Genomic DNA, 16742 nt, shown 5'->3' on the forward strand with positions numbered 1-16742 from the left:
GTGGAGAGTGAGATCTGACTCTCACACGAACTCTTGTGTCCCTTTTCTGACCACATCCCCTGGATGGGGAGGCCTGGCGGCACTCAGAGGAAGGATAGCAAGTTACCAAGAAGAGACTCAATATTCTAAGAGCATATATAGGGGTAGAAGGTCTCCCTCAGTCACAGACATAGGGGAGGGGAGAAGGGGGGAAGTGGGAGGGAGGAAAAAATGGGAGGAAACCGGGGAATGGCTAACAATCAAGATGTAATATGAATAAATTAATAAAAATATGTAAAAAAAGAAAAAAAAAAGAAAATGTAAACAATAGCAGAAAGAGTAGACATCATGATACTGCTATCCAATATCTTTGTAGGGAACAGTGAGAGTCATTCTAAAAACAGGTAGATCTTGTATTTCACCCCAGTATTTCGTGGTTATGCAGAAACATTCCATTGAAACTCATGAACTATTCATTTATGAATAACATTTCTCCCTGATCTTTTGAACAGAATTTCTGTGTGGTCTTAACAAAATTATGTAGACCTTAGGAACAAAGATGCATCCAAGCATCCCTGCAGTGGAAGCCAAGATGGAGAAGATCTCCACAGCAACCATGACCTTGCCCTTGGTGCTGTGATATACAGGGATGAAGCTGACCCAGACACTGCAGAACACCAGCATGCTGAATGTCAGGTACTTGGCTTCATTGAACGTGTCAGGCAGGTTTCTGGCCAAGAAAGCCACAGTGAAGCTTCCTAGAGCCAGACAGGCCAAGTATCCCAGGACACAGTAGAATGCAGTAACTGAGCCCTTGTTGCACAAAATGATGATATGGCCATGCTCAGAGTGTGCATCAGTATCAACAAATGGAGGGGAAGACCATAGCCAGATTACACACAAAACACATTGAGATAGGGAGCAGATGGGAATGACGTAGTTAGGAGCCCCTGATACAAGGATGTACTTCATCTGTCTTGGGGCTGTGACTTTGAAAGCCAGAACTACAGTGATTGTTTTGGCTAGAACTGTGGAAATGGCCACGGTGAATGCAATTCCAAATGTGATTTGCTGCAGGATGCAGGTGGCTGAGTTCGGACGGCCCAGGAAGAGCAAGGAGCAGAGGAAACAGAACAGGAGAGACATAAGTAAGAGGTAGCTGAGGGTTCTGTTATTGGCCTTCACAACAGGAGTGCCATGGTGCTTCACAAAGACTCCAAAGACCACAGCAGTGAATGCAGTGAAGCACAGGGCTATTAAGGCAAGAGCCATACCTAATGGATCTTCATAGCTTAGAAAGACCACAGCTTTGTGCCTGCAGTGGTTTTGCTCTGGGTTGGCATACTGGTCCTCTGGGCACATCACACACTCATCCATGTCTGATGGAGAAAGGAAAGTTTTGTTAGTGCTGCTGTCGCACTTTATTGAGAGTTTATTGGAACAGCATTGCAATATCTGTATTTATGCTGAGAATATAATTGAAGGAAATTGCTACACTGTGATGCTTCCATTTTATAATGCTCATTTTCTTTATGGGATACAAAGTCACAGAATCATTTCTTTGTCCATCATTTTTGGTGATATGATGAATCAACTTATACTGTTGAATTCCAGAAGGTAAATTCATTAAGCGCAGTTTAGCTGACTGTGTTTTAAAATCACCAATCCCATATATTCAGTGCCTCCTGAGGTGGTTGACTGATTTAGGAATGCTGTCTCTATGACATAATGAATCTCTGTCTCCTACTGGGATCAGACCTGTGATTGGTGTTAGATATTCAGTTCACCAGCACCAACACAATGACACAGAAACAGTATTAGATGGAAGTAGTCGGGTGTATGTGTGTTTGTGTGTGGGTGTGCTTGTTTGTGTTTGTGTGTGTGTGTGTGTGTGTGTGTGTGTGTGTGGCAGTACATATAACATTAACAAATGGAAAGAGCCTAAATGTCCCTCAGTTGAAGAATAGATGAAGAAACTGTGGTACATTTACACATTTACACTATGGAATACTACTCAGCTATTAAAAACAAGGAAACCATGAAATCTGTGGACAAATGGATGGCATACTGAGTGAGTTAACCAAGAAGCAGAAAGACTCACATGGTATATACTCACTTATAATTGGACACTAGCCCAAAAGGCATGTCCCATGGAATTCTTCACTTACCTGGAGATTGAGATACATGGGAGGACATTATGACAGGAAGACCTGGTCCCAGGGCTTCTGCTCAAACTATTGCAACAACCAAGGACAATACATGCAGTAAACATAGAAACTCTACTCAGATCTAGCTAATGGACAAGACATTCTCCATAGCTGAGTGGAAGGCTGGGACTGCCTCTTACATGAACTGTGGTGTCCCACATTGACCACTTCTCCAAGGTGGGGAGGCCTGGTGGCCCTTAAGAAAAGATGAGCAGGCTACCAAGATGAGATTTGATAGCCTCTGACCATATAGTGGGGGAGGAGGTCCCCCTCACTCACAGATATAGGGGAGGGGAATAGGGTGAAAGCAGGAGTGAAGGAGGAACATAGGATACAAGGGATGGTATAACAATTTAGATGTAGTGTGAATACTCTAGATGAGAGAAGCATGGGAGAAGAGTTAAGTAGAAGGATCCAAGGGTCCTAGAAACCTACAAGTAGAACGTTATGATAGGCACATTTGAGCCCAGGGTTCCCGCTCAACTAATGCACCAGCCAAGGACAATATAGACGGTAAACTTTAAGCCCCTACCCAGATCTAGCCAATGGTCAGAACATTCTCCAATGTTGAGTGAATAAATAAATTAAATAAATTAAAAAATAAATAATTCACCAATACCATACATTCAGTGCCTCCTGAGGTGGTTGACTGTTTTGGAAATGCTGTCTCTGTGACAGAGGGAGACTCTGTCTTCTACTAGGACTAGACCTATGGTAGATGTAATAGTTTCAGCTCACCATCCCAAACACAGTGACATAAAAACAGTATTAAATGGAAGTAATAGGATGTGTGTGTGGTTGTGTGTGTTTTCTGTGTGTTTGTGTGTGTGTGTATGTGTGAGTGTGAGTACATGTACAAGTAACAAAATAGCTTATGAGTTTGATAGAAACTTGAGTTATATTGGGTAAGTAGGAGGGCAAAATTGACTGGTAAAAGACATATGAATATAATGTTAATGTTTGAAAATTGTAGATAATTATGTAAATATTCTCTTAAGTGTATGCTCTTCTGTCACTAGGGATACAGAAATCCTGATACTTGTTCATGAGAAGCTCTAACACTAACACTGAAAGTAGAAACCTGGAAACACTTAGCACTGAAAAGCCTTTCTTCTTGATTCTGTTTTCTTTGGAATCATTCAGCCCCTTCCTACTTCACTAATTTCACTTCCATGAGACTCTGAGTGTACTCAAGGGTGCAATAGATGTATTTTAAAAAAATATAAGCAAGATAACACGAGAATCCTCAGGTGTGGTAACAAAGATTGTTGGTGTAAACTATAGTACTACACTCATAAGTTGTCATTCCTACCATGGCAGCTGTAGTAAATGTGATTGCAAGTGTGTGGAATCAGTGGACAACTACAGAGAGGATAATGTGCTTCTAGGGAGTTTATTCTATTTATGTACAGCAATTCATATACAAATTAGATAATTTGTATAAACTCCGAGGTGTTTTGTTCAGCTCTTAAGAGAATGTACTGGTTTTCAGAACATGAGTTCACATCTCCTCAGGGGTATTTGTTTCCTCCCACCCGAATTTACACTTGTGTACATGTATGCAGCCACCTCACATATATAACATAATTAAAATAAAAAATAATATTTGTGTAACTTTTATGTTTTCATTTATGTAAATACCCTTTAATCTTTTTAGCGTGCACATAGATAACAATGTCATTACAATTAATTTGATTATATTGGAGGATCATGTATGGTGCAATGCATGGATGTCAGAAGACATCTTCTGGGAGTTGTTACTCTATATTTTTACACATGAGTTCTGGGGATGAAATCAAGTCATCAGTCTTAGCAGCAAGAGATTTAACTGCTAAATCATCTCAATGGCCATATATATCCTTAGAGAAATGGAAATTCGTTAAATAGGGGAAAATATCTATTGGCTATTTGCACTTAGCCAACCCTGAATAAATAATCTTTGAATAATAGAAGCTGAGTAGGAGGAATGCCATTTTAATATCTTTTAGTACTTGATTTCAGTACAAATCCGCTCTAACCTTTTAAATTATACGATTATTAGATGAGTGATATATATAAAATTAAAAGGTTTATCATATTTGCTACATGATGAATGACCACTTAGCCCCATGTTCATAGATATGAATTACATTGAACATTTGAAAACAGAGGAAGGACAGCAAGTAGCCAAGAAGAGACTTGATACCCTATGAGAATATATAGGGGGGACGTAATCTCCCTCAGGAACAGTCATAGGGGAGGGGAATAATGGGAAAATGGAGGGGGGGGGAGGAATGGGAGGATACAAGGGATGGGATAAACATTGAGATGTAACAAGAATAAATTAAAAAAAAAAGCTGAAATGGGAGAAAAAAAAAAAAAAAAAAAAAAAAAAAAAAGAAAATAGACCCTTGGATATCACACAAAATCTTCTGTGTTATACTTAGCAGTTTCTTAAATTTTACAAATAAAAATTTCCCTCTATGTTAATATGCCAGAGTACTTGCATTTGGTTCCCAACTCTAGAATGACGTAGCTCATCAGCTCTGATGCCCTGTTTTGTTCTCCATGGCCTCCTGTACATAAATGGTGTGCACAAAGTCACATAGGGACGCATCCACACATGCAAAGAGAACACAATACTTGTAATGATATGATTGGAATTTAATCTACATGACTTCTTAGATGAGATTAATTATTAAGAAAATAGTGTGTATAAAATTCACTGAAACTGTAGTTTGATTATCAAAACTCTTTCTTAGAAAAAATGTGATCCTCCATGAATTTGTAATGATTCAGTGAGGATAAAGTCATAAGAGTTTGTTGTTGTTGTTGAAGAAATATTAATAATTGTATTCCTAGACAGACAAACTTAGAAAACTGACCCATTTTATTTGTGCAGTTGCTTTTTAGACAACTTTGTAACGTCAGTGAGCTTGGGAGAGGATAATCCACATGAAGAATTTAGCACAATAGCAAATACTCACTTGTCTCATTAGAAATTTCATTCTCTGGGCATGGGCTGCATTCAAAACAGCAGGCTGCCATTCCCTCCTTTGAGAACTTCCTGAATCCAGGACCACAATCATCACTGCATACAGAGGGAAGCATCTGAGAAAAGTAGACACAGACTGCCATCAGAATTTTTACTGAAACCTTTCCTATACATTATAGTGTTGTGATATAAATAAGCTTATTTCATAAACAAGAACTGAGGGGGCACATGTCCCTTAGTGCTTCATATACTTAATGCAAAGTATATTAAAAGATGAAAACTAATTGATGAAATGGTATATTAATTCTTTTAAAAACAATTTTTTTCAACATTTTACATATACAGTAGGCGTGAATTTCTGTAATTGTTTATTATTGAATTTTGGTGTGTTTCATTCTTTGCTGGGGGATAAATATACTGGGTAGAGTAACCAGGGTTGGCAGCTATTTCTCTAAGTTTTTCTTTTTTTTCTTTTAATTTTTATTATTAATTTATTCTTGTTACATCTCAATGGTTATCCCATCCCTTGTGTCCTCCCATTCTTCCCTCCCTCCCCTTCTCCCCTTATTCCCCTCCCCTATGACTGTTCCTGAGGGGGATTACCTCCCCCTGTATATGCTCATAGGGTATCAAGTCTCTTCTCGGTAACCTGCTGTCCTTCCTCTGAGTGCCACCAGGTCTCCCCCTTCCCAGGGACATCGTCAAATGTGAGGCACCAGAGTACATGAGAAAGTCATATCCCACTCTCCACTCAAGTGTGGAGACTGTTCTGACCATTGGCTAGAGCCTGGTAGGGGTCTAAGTTTTTCATATACACCACTGCTACTCTCCTCTAAGAATGTCCATAGTGGAATCTTCTGATATCCATATGGGACCTTTACATTAATGGCGCTTCTCTCTTTAAGCTTGTATTTCCCCGCTCTGTTACAAAACAACTGTAAATAAAATATGTCAAGGGCTAGTTCTTTTTTTTTTTTAATGTTCGGACTTTGGTATTTAAATGAATATTGTATTTAGATGACCACAAAAACTGTTGTACTTTGGAAATTCATACCACTATTTTACTGGATACAATGTAGATCTCTTCAGTGTTTCCTTCTTCTCCTCTTGTGCTCATGGTTTATTAATTTGAGCTCATCATTGTATCCCTTTGATCTCCTATCATGTTTATTCTCCTTGTTGTTTTATCTTCGTCATACTTTGAATTTCCAAAATTTGATGCCTTGTCTTCAAGAATTGACATACTATATTCATTATGAAGTATTCACTTTGTGTGGCCTTAAACTGTTGTTTTAATTTTATTTATTTTGAATTTCTGTATGCGTTTTAGTTAGTTTTTATTTTTGTCTTTATTGAAGTCCTTTGTCACATAGTCACTCAGTGGCTTATTGTATGCAAGTTTTAATATCTCATCGTATGTTCCCAGAGGTCATATCTGTCTTTCTTCACTTTTCAGAATACTCTTATAATCATATTTTAGTTTGTTAACAATTTGTCATGGAACATACTCTCATTTACACGTTTAACTATAACATTCGGGGTCATGTTTATTCAATATCGTTATGATTATGTTTGTGTGTTTCTTCAATGGGATATGCAAAATTAGAAGCAGAAAACTTCTTGTATTATTTCACTCCTGCGTACTCTTCCAGTGGATGCTCATGTAAGGTTGAACTGATGTGTAGTTTTAAGAAATATGAGACTTCCCTTCTTCCCACTGAATGGATATGTAGCTCAGTAGCTACACCTTCAGCTTACATGTTCTTTTCCCTTAGAAAGCCTTTTATCATCACCCTCAGAAGAATTAATTACTATACATTTTATTTTATCTTACCAACCTGATATATAACTTGAAGACTTTCCTGTAATTATCTTTTTAAAAATGGAATGAAATTTGCATCTAGGATACCTTAAACCACCCATATAAGAGCCATAAGAAGAAATTTCTTTTATGAAAGCCAAATTTTTATTACTATCAATCCTTCCCCATGCATAGAAGAAAAGTAGACAGCCTTTTATTAGTAAAAAAAAAAAAAACAAAAACAACTATGCCATAGTTAAGTGTAACAAGCAAGGTTCATCAACTGAGCAATTTCTTGTACATGGCATCATCGAAGGATTAAAACAGGAACCATTTTCAATAATATTTATTGCTCACTAACAATATCCAAATTTGACTTTTAGAACCCAAAGTCTGACTGTAAACTGTTTTAAGCTTCTAAGGATCTGTATCACTTTTTGGCATCCACCTGCACACTTGTGCCAGTGTTTCACAGATATCTATGCACGGAGCACACATATAATGACATAAAAGGAAGAAAGAAAGAAAGGAAAAACAATGTTATAATTTATAGACGATCTACAGGGTTCCTGAAAATGTTAATTCATGATTAGGAGTTTTTAAATTTTAGGACTTTTGTAAAAAAGTTAAACAGTATAACATAATGAAATTTAGTGATTTGGCCTGGAGAGATGGCTCAGAGTTTAAGAGCATCGCCTGCTCTTCCAAAGGCCCTGAGTTCAAATCCCAGCAACCACATGGTGGTTCACAACCATCTCTAGAACAACATCTGGTGCCTGCTTCTTGGGGGCAAGTGTACATGTCACCAAAACACTGTATACCTGAATAACAAAGTATTTAAAAATTAATTATTTGCAGATGTTTACTTTACTCCTTTTTTACAATTAGCCTCAGTCATTTCAACATTTGGGCCAGAGTTCAAATATAAGAAAAGAAATCACTGTGTGGTAAGAAGAATGCTATCAGAACAATATTGCTTACTTTATTGGAAATAACATCAAATAGAGGTGATGAACTGTTTCATTTTAATACTCAAAATCAGAAACAGGCTCTGATATGACAACAGTACATAGTACATATATTTGAATTTGTCAAAGAATTAATAAAACTGTCACCTTAATAACTGAGAAGAAGAAAAATAATATAGGTTCCCCCAACTGCTTTCTTCTTTCACAATCTATTACATTTCACTAACTTACAATGTGCACACTTAACAGTGTTTAGTGCTGTTTGAGCTAAATCAGCACAGTCAGTTCAACCCACCTGTTTATCTCCTGTGGCCCACTCCATCGCATCTACTGATAAATGGAGCTGTTGACTACGTGGAAAGTATGGGCTAAAGCTTCCTATCTTCACCTTAAGTCCAAGACTGTGTTGCAATTTTGAAACTTGGTAAATGTCATAGTCCTCTCCTAGTTTTTCTCTCTGGTTCATATTCACTCTGTCACCCACAGGATTAGTGAAGTGGGTCTTCCTCACAAAAGAGTGCAGCTGAAAGACAGGCAGCACACTATAAGGTGTATCTCCTTACTTGAAGTCGGAAAATAGATTCTGATTTCTTCCAAAATGAAATTTTAGTAAAGATGCCCAGGGGTGAAATATCAATGAAAGCAACTGGATAAATAAAATTATTGTATTATTCCCAGAATTTTATTTCTTTTAGAGTCTACCAAGTAATTAGACATATTTGTAAAACAAAACATAGATATACAACACACAGAAGCAAACATCTAAACCCAAAAATATTCAGAAAGAGTCAGGGATATACACATAATACAGTGGCACACTCTTTTGCACAAACACACACATAAATGCCCAGACACACAAATAAACATACAATGATACACAGATAGACAGACATTAGCAGTAGGACCTGCACACAGACACACAAATGTAGAATCACACAAAACACATACACAAGCACTCACATGCATCGCCTGACATGTACACAAGCAAGATATACACAAATAAAGACAACCACACAGAGTGACATTGAAACACTGATAAATTCATATTTACATCCAAAGGCACATGGAGAGGCAGATAGAATAACAGCACCAACCACACAGAGATACACATAGACTGGAACACAGATACACATTCATGCAGGCAAATACAGAGAAACCCAACACATGTGTGCCCAAACACACAACACATACACAACACACACACACACACACACACACACACACACACACACCCCAGAGGCACCTGTAAACATATTAACTTGACAAATACATACAGGATGATACACACAGACACAATCACCTATACAAAAAGACGTTGAGAAACAGACAAACATATGCTCACTTCCACCCAGAAATGAAAAGATAGGAAGGTTGACATAAAAACATACATACACAGCTACACAATTTTACAAACAGATGCAAAGCAATGCAAACACATTCAGATAAGTGATAAGTATTCATTCGCACAACTGAACACAAATGTATGTATTAAGCTGAATTCCAGATTTGTTTCCTGTGTAATTAGTCTCAGAAACACAAGTAAGGACACTAGTGTCTATAGTGGGGGGCAGAATTAGTAGAGAAAATTTGTAATACCCTGTAATTATGGCAACATACTTGACTAGTAATGAACAAGGAATTATCTTCTCATAAAGGAGAGGATTGATTAAGGAAGCAGTGGTTGTATTTCCAGTATTAGAACAAGTGGGATACTATTCAGGTTCTCTGTATCAAAATCCATGATCTTCATTGAAAAATGTGCCCTCCTCTCAACTGACTTCACATTCTGCATATATACTATCCTCTAGATTTCATTCCTTAGCTGGAAAATGTACAGAAATCTTCCTAATTTAAAAAGTTTTCCTACTCCACCCAGATTTGGCCTGTGAGAGACTCTGAAAGAGCATGACATTGATGACACCAAATACATTCCAAGACGGGAAACAGTACCTTTGTGCAATTAACGTTGAGCTTGTGCTTATAGATCATTGGCCGATGATCTGCCTGTAGAAAAGCTATCTCATGGAGAGCATGGGCCACAGCATACACAGCATTGTATATGTGATAACTGCCATCAATAAAAGCCATGTCAAAAGTCTGTTCCATTAGCCAATCCAATGAGGTACTGGATGAGCAGTTCTTCAGTGTTTTTAATTTAGATGACAAGACATCACAGGTAAAGTACATCCACTCCTGGCTTGCCAGATATTTGTCTGAGTATTTGAATGGGTTCAATGATCGCAAAAAACTTTTTAAACCTAAAATATCAGCATGGTGGTGTGCAAAAACAAAAGTTAAATGCAGTGAGTCAAGGGGAAAGTCCCTCTTATTTATACTGACATCCCACTGTGAGGTAGTGATCCATATTCTCTGTGTACTTAGAGAGTCCCACATTCTTGAGCTCATAGCTAGAGTACTGTCTATGTCACCATAAAGGATAACAACATTTGTGGATGATGTCACCATTTGGTTGTAATATACATCAGCTCTTGACATGTATAATTGCATGTTGACTGGGATCATGTTCACAAAGGCAAGGCAGACTGTATTTTTCTCCATCTCTTGTCTCAAATACCAGAGAAATTCAATACCGACATCATTGTCTGAGATGACTAGACCAATCCAGTTCCAGCTGAAGTAAAGTATAAAGGAGACCATGGCCATGGCAAGTGATATGTCCTTGGGGGCCATCTGAATCAGATATGGAAATTGTTCACGATCATCCAGGACTGGATGGAAAGGTCCGTAGGAGAGCTGAAGGACCTAGGGCATGGGAAGCAGCATGAGCCAGCATATATTTCTAAGAAGCTTTATACACATTTTTCCTGCAAAATGCTCTAGAGATACCCATTAGTTGGTACTTGTTCACTCCTCTCTATTTCAAACAAGGAAATGCCAAAGCCCTATCATGTCTCTGTATAGGAAGTTCCCTTAAACAATAGATTGACATAATCCTGAGGCCAGGCTCCTCCTTAAACTCTTTTAACATCTCTGAACTGCTCCAAAGGAGACATGATTTCAAAATTTCCCACCTAACAGAATCTCACCTCCTGAGGTTGTAAGATGTATGTCTGATATGCTGCTGATGTTTCCCAGTTTGGACCAGTAAGCAACACATCACATGAAGGTTCCATTTCACAGTGGTAATTAGGTAAAAGTGCATAAAGCTCATTTTCTAATTCAGCACTCAACCTTTCATATAATTCTGACAGAAGAATACAACCAGCTGCTAGGTCTCTAAACTTTAGAGAAATATTTGGCAAAAGACGAGAGTTCCTGTTAACTTCATCCAAGGAAAAGGCCAATGCCAGATCAAACGGGTACTTTTTAGTTGTTTTGCTATAAAAGGAATAGAGTGTTTATTATGAACATAGATCTACAGATAATCATTTGTAGTCAATACAAGGCATATCCTGTACTAGACAGTATTGCATTTTACCCCCAAGTATTGAAACAAATGTCTTGTGTCATGAGATTGTGATGACATCTGAAGCTGGAAACTTGTGAATGATTTAAACAGCCATAGGAGTGTTTCTTCCATATATAACATGTGTTATTGACATCTACCACAGAAAATGTTTCCATCTCTGATTTTGTGTGTGTGTGTGTGTGTGTGCTTTTTTCGTAAGTAAAGGCAGGACCAATGGCTTGATAAAAGAATATTTCTGATCAAGTCTGTACCTTGGAATTGTTGAGCATATAAACAATACATGTTTTGTGCAAGTCATTGGGTGAATAGTGTCTTCCCTTAAAATTAACAACATTGGATAAGGCGGTAAAGAAATGATTTATAAGTGTACAGTGGACTTTTGCGATGGTGACATTTGGCTCCTATACTTACAATAATTTTTTATTATTGGCCAATGTAGTTGACATATCCCTTTATAGCAATCGTAATCTTCTTTGTCATTTCTTTGAGTTCATCTATTGCAGGAGGAAAATCTTTTCCTAAAGATTTATATTTAAATGATTTCATATAAGAAAAACACATTTGGTAAAAGATGTACATATTCCTGTTTAGGAATGGCCATGAGCAATGATTGTTTGGGCCACAAAAGGACAATAGAATCCACGGCTTCAAATCATACTTTTCTGTAATCTAGTCTGACCTTACATGCACAGGGATACACTTGCTTCAGGTGTGTCTTCAAGAGATTAACAGACCTGAGTGCAGAGATTAAGGTCAGACACCACAATCCCATTGTCATTCATCTGCTTTCTGCTTACACACACGTGTGATTTTGTCACACAGCTTACATCCTAGTAACAAAATTTTCTTCAAGAAAATGTCTTTTGACTATCCTTATGTTAACAGTAACAGCACTGGCATCCTACTGAGAAGTAGAACATTCACAAATTGCAGGGAAATTTCAACATACCAATATTAAATGTTGAAATATAGAAGTATACAAAATAAAATATCGGGACATATTTTGTGCTTTTTCTCATTTATGACTTGGTCATACATAGAAGCCAGTGATTGTAGAAGTATGAAAATGAATTTAGGAGCAACAGAAACCCATAGAAAGTTCCTAGTGGACATATCTGCTACTTCCATTCTTAACACAGCTTCAGAAGGTATAGAGTGACCACATGCAAGGACTTTGATAGAGTAACTGTGTGTCTAGGTAAATGGTATCATCTGCTATGTGTGTCACAGAATGTGCACCAGGAACCACACACCAATGGATGATCTATCAGCATGTTCTATGGCCATTTACTTACATGTATATATGCTATAACTAATTGAACTAGTATGGGACTTCTTTTAGCAATAAATCACTGGCTATTGTGCAACTGGAAACTATGAATAAAAGGGATATATTTTCTGGGTCAAGGTTCAGTCCTTTTTTTGTTCAGCATCCAACCTTTAAGTGGGAGGGTAAGTGGAAACAAACTGATTACTCTCTGATTGAAGTAAAAGTGGGAATATCACAATGGGTCTGTAAAAGATTTAAAGTTCTTTCTTGGTGTGCATGCTATGAGAACAGGACTAAAAACTCAGAGCACTGTGTTGATCTACATCCTAAGATACCTCCTGAAATATTTATTATGATACTTTCCTAGAAAATATAAAAGCACTTACTGTATATCCAGAAGGCTATCCCAATCCTCTAGGTGCATGGGCCTCTGTACTGGTTCAATGGCAAAAGGACAACTTAACAAAAAATTCCTTTCTTTATCTTCATTTGGCTTCAGTCTCCAAAAGCATCTGGAATGAATGAAACTGACCATGAGAATTGGAATGTTCAGGAGCAACAAAAGGGAAGTCAAAGTGAACATATTTCTTCTGCCTTAACCCTGGACAATGTAGAACACGAAGTGCCATGCAGATCAGCATATCAGATGGACACTTATGTATTTTCATCTTTTTTCTCTAATCAGAGGATGAGCTGCTTGAATATTCATGATCTCTCCTCCTGACCCCTGCAGGAATTCTGAAAGCTCTATATCCTCGGGCTTGTCATCTGATGTCCCCAGTCCCCGGTTCAGGTAATAAACATGGTAGGAAAATACATATGAAGATAATTCAGTCTTGGATTCCATGACATCACTCATATTTGTGAACTTAAAAGTCCCTAGGAGGAAGCCATTTAGTTTAAATTTAGTCCCTGAAATGTCTTATCAGGCTGATTACTTGAACACAAATAGCAATGATGTCAGTGGATTGAGTCCAAAGATCCACAGTGAGACACGCAGTAATGGTTTAGGTAGGACTCACAGTGCTCCAGGTCTTGAGGACACAGTGGGAATTGTATTGCCAAGTCTAAGTAAGAGGGAGGCAATTCAGGTTTAGAACGGAAACCCACAGAGCATGCACAGTGGGGACTATGCTACACCTGTGACATGTATATGGTGTCCAGACAAAACCTTTCCATCTATTGTCTTGAAAATCCATAAGCAGGCCCAATCCAGAAATATACTGACTCTTGTTTTATCCAAAATCATAGACTTAGCCACAGACCCACATTTTATTTACACAATTGATCTTGGTATTTAAAGGTTCAACAGGATCTAGAGAGAAACATCAAATCTGTGCTCCTAATTTCAAATAATGAGAACGACATATCAGTCCTACAAGCAACCAATAATTTTTGAGTTTAATTAATGATCTCGAGGAAGCCCTATACCCATTTTTCTGAGATAGCACCAGATAGATTTCCAAAGTGGCTGTACTAGTTTGCATTCCCACCAGCAGTGAAGGAGTGTTCCTCTCTCCCCACATCCTCGCCAGCATGTGGTGTTGCTTGAGTTTTTGATCTTAGCCATACTGATGGGTGTAAGATGGCATCTCAGAGTTGCTTTGATTTGCATTTCCCTGATGACTAAGGAGGTAGAGCATTTCTTTAAGTGTTTCTCAGCCATTTGATACTCCTCTGTTGAGACTTCTCTGTTTAGTTCCAAGCCCCATTTCTCAATTGGGTTATTTGGTTTGGTGGTGTTTAATTTCTTGAGTTCTTTATATATTTTGGATATTAGACCTTTGTCAGATGTAGGGTTGGTGAAGATTTTTTCCCAGCTATTCCACTCCTTAGAATATATCCAGAAGATGCTCCAGCACACAACAAGAAAATTTGCTCAACCATGTTCATAGCAGCCTTATTCATAATAGCCAGAACATGGAAACAGCCTAAGTGTCCCTCAATAGAAGAGTGGATAAAGAAACTGTGGTACATATACACTATGGAATACTACTCAGCTATTAAAAACAAGGAATTCCAGAAATTTGTGGATAAATGGATTGAGCTAGAAATGATCATAATGAGTGAGTTAACCCAGAAGCAGAAAGAATCAAATGGTATATACTCACTTATATCTGCATACTAGCCCAAGGCGCATGTCCCACGAAAGCCTTCACTTACCAGGAAACTGGGACAGCGGGAAAGGCATCCTATTGGGACTCTAAATGAGAGAAGCATGGGAGAATAGCAAAATAAAAGGATACAGAGGGTCCTAGAAATCTACAAGTAGAACATTATGATAGGCAGATTTGGGCCCAGGGGTCCCGCTCAAACTAAGGCACCAGCCAAGGACAATACAGGAGGTAAACTTTAAACTCCTACCCAGATCTAGCCAACAGTCAGAACATTCTCCACAGTTGAGTGGAGAGTGTGATATGACTTTCTCACGTACTCTGGTGCCTCACATTTGACCATGTCCTCTGGAGGGGGAGACGTGGTGGCACTCAGAGGAAGGACAGCAGGTAGCCAAGAAGAGACTTGATACCCTATGAGCATATACAGGAGGAGGTAATCCTTCCAGGAACAGTCATAGGGGAGGGGAATAATGGGAAAATGGGAGGGGAGGAATGGGAGGATACAAGGGATGGGATAAACATTGAGATGTAACAAGAATAAATAAAAATAAAAAATAAAAAATAAATAAATAATGATCTCCCTTCCATATACTCAGTTTTCTTCTACTGTGTCATTTCTTCCTCATTATCTTCGATTTTCTAAATGGATTTTTATCATTTTACTTTCCAGTAGTTGCAATAAAAAGTCTTGTCTTAAGTATCTCAGAATCAGTGTTTAATATGGAAACGTACATAACAATTCCCTGTCACACACTGGTGATTGTGTGCTCATGGTATTCTTGCAATGAAAGAGACCACAAGAAAAGCATCACAAATGAGACGAGTCTTGGAGGATGCGCAGGAAATTTCATTTGTCGTTTTGAAAGATGAATTTGTTCTGACTTCTTACTAAGGTCTTCTCCAATCACATTATTCCAGATTCACATCTTAGCCCTCCAGGACAGCTCATCACAGAACCACAGGTCATGCACGTGTTAAATGATGGTTATGAAATTTACCACAAGTTACAGAGGACAGTATAATTCTTAATTGCCTCATCTTAAATGCAAAATAAGGCATGTCACCACCCACACCAAAGACTTGTCTCATTTGTGATGCTTTTCTTGTGGTCTCTTTCATTGCAAGAATACCATGAGCACACAGTCACCAGTGTGTGACCAGGAAAATTGTTATATAAGTTTCCATATTAAACACTGATTCTGAGATGCATATGACAGGACTTCTTTATTGCAACTACTGGAAAGTAAAATGAAAAATTCCATTTAGAACATCAAAGATAATGAGGAAGAAATAACACAGTAGAAATTTTTGATCTGTCAAAACTGAGTATATGGAAGGGAGATCATTATTTAGAACTCAATAATTATGGGTTTCTTGTAGGGCTGATATGTCTTTCTCATTATTTGAAATTAGGAGTAAAGGTTTGATGTTTCTCTCTAGATCCTGTGGGACCTTTAAATATCAAGCTCGAATGTGTAAATAAAATGTGGGTCTGTGGCTAAGTCGATGATTTTGGATACAACAAGAGTCAGTATATTTCTGGACTGGGCCTGCTTATGGATTTTCAAGACAATAGATGGAAAGGTTTTGTCTGGACACCATATACATGTCACAGGTGTAGCATAGTCCCCACTGTGCATGCTCTGTGGGTTTCCATTGGTCTCAACCTGAATTGCCTCCCTCTTACTTAGACTTGGCAATACAATTCCCACTGTGTCCCCATGACTTGGAGCATTGTGAGTCCTACCTAAACCATTACTGCGTGTCTCACTGTGGATCTTTGGACTCAATCCACTGACATCATTGCTATTTGTGTTCAAGTAATCAGCCTGATAAGACATTTCAGGGACTAAATTTAAACTAAATGGCTTCCTCCTAGAGACTTTAAAGTTCACAAATATGAGTGATGTCATGGAACCTAAGACTGAATTATCTTCATATGTATTTTCCTACCATGTTTATTACCTGAACCGGGGACTGGGGACATCAGATGACA

The 16742-nt window shown here is 38.1% G+C and overlaps 1 protein-coding gene across 1 annotated transcript; it reads right to left on the minus strand.

Annotated features, from left to right (window-relative positions):
* Positions 1–456: 456 nt before the first annotated feature.
* LOC127203506 (vomeronasal type-2 receptor 116-like) lies at positions 457–13212 on the minus strand. The gene is made up of 6 exons (XM_051162312.1): positions 13016–13212; positions 10977–11268; positions 9880–10692; positions 8225–8452; positions 5153–5276; positions 457–1358 (listed from the first exon to the last, which is right to left on the minus strand). The coding sequence occupies exons 1-6, from the start codon at positions 13210–13212 to the stop codon at positions 457–459; spliced, it is 2556 nt and encodes an 851-aa protein (XP_051018269.1).
* Between the last annotated feature and the right edge of the window lie 3530 nt (positions 13213–16742).

Source organism: Acomys russatus, chromosome 19 (genome assembly GCF_903995435.1).
Source record: "Acomys russatus chromosome 19, mAcoRus1.1, whole genome shotgun sequence".
NCBI classification, from domain to species: Eukaryota; Metazoa; Chordata; class Mammalia; order Rodentia; family Muridae; genus Acomys; species Acomys russatus.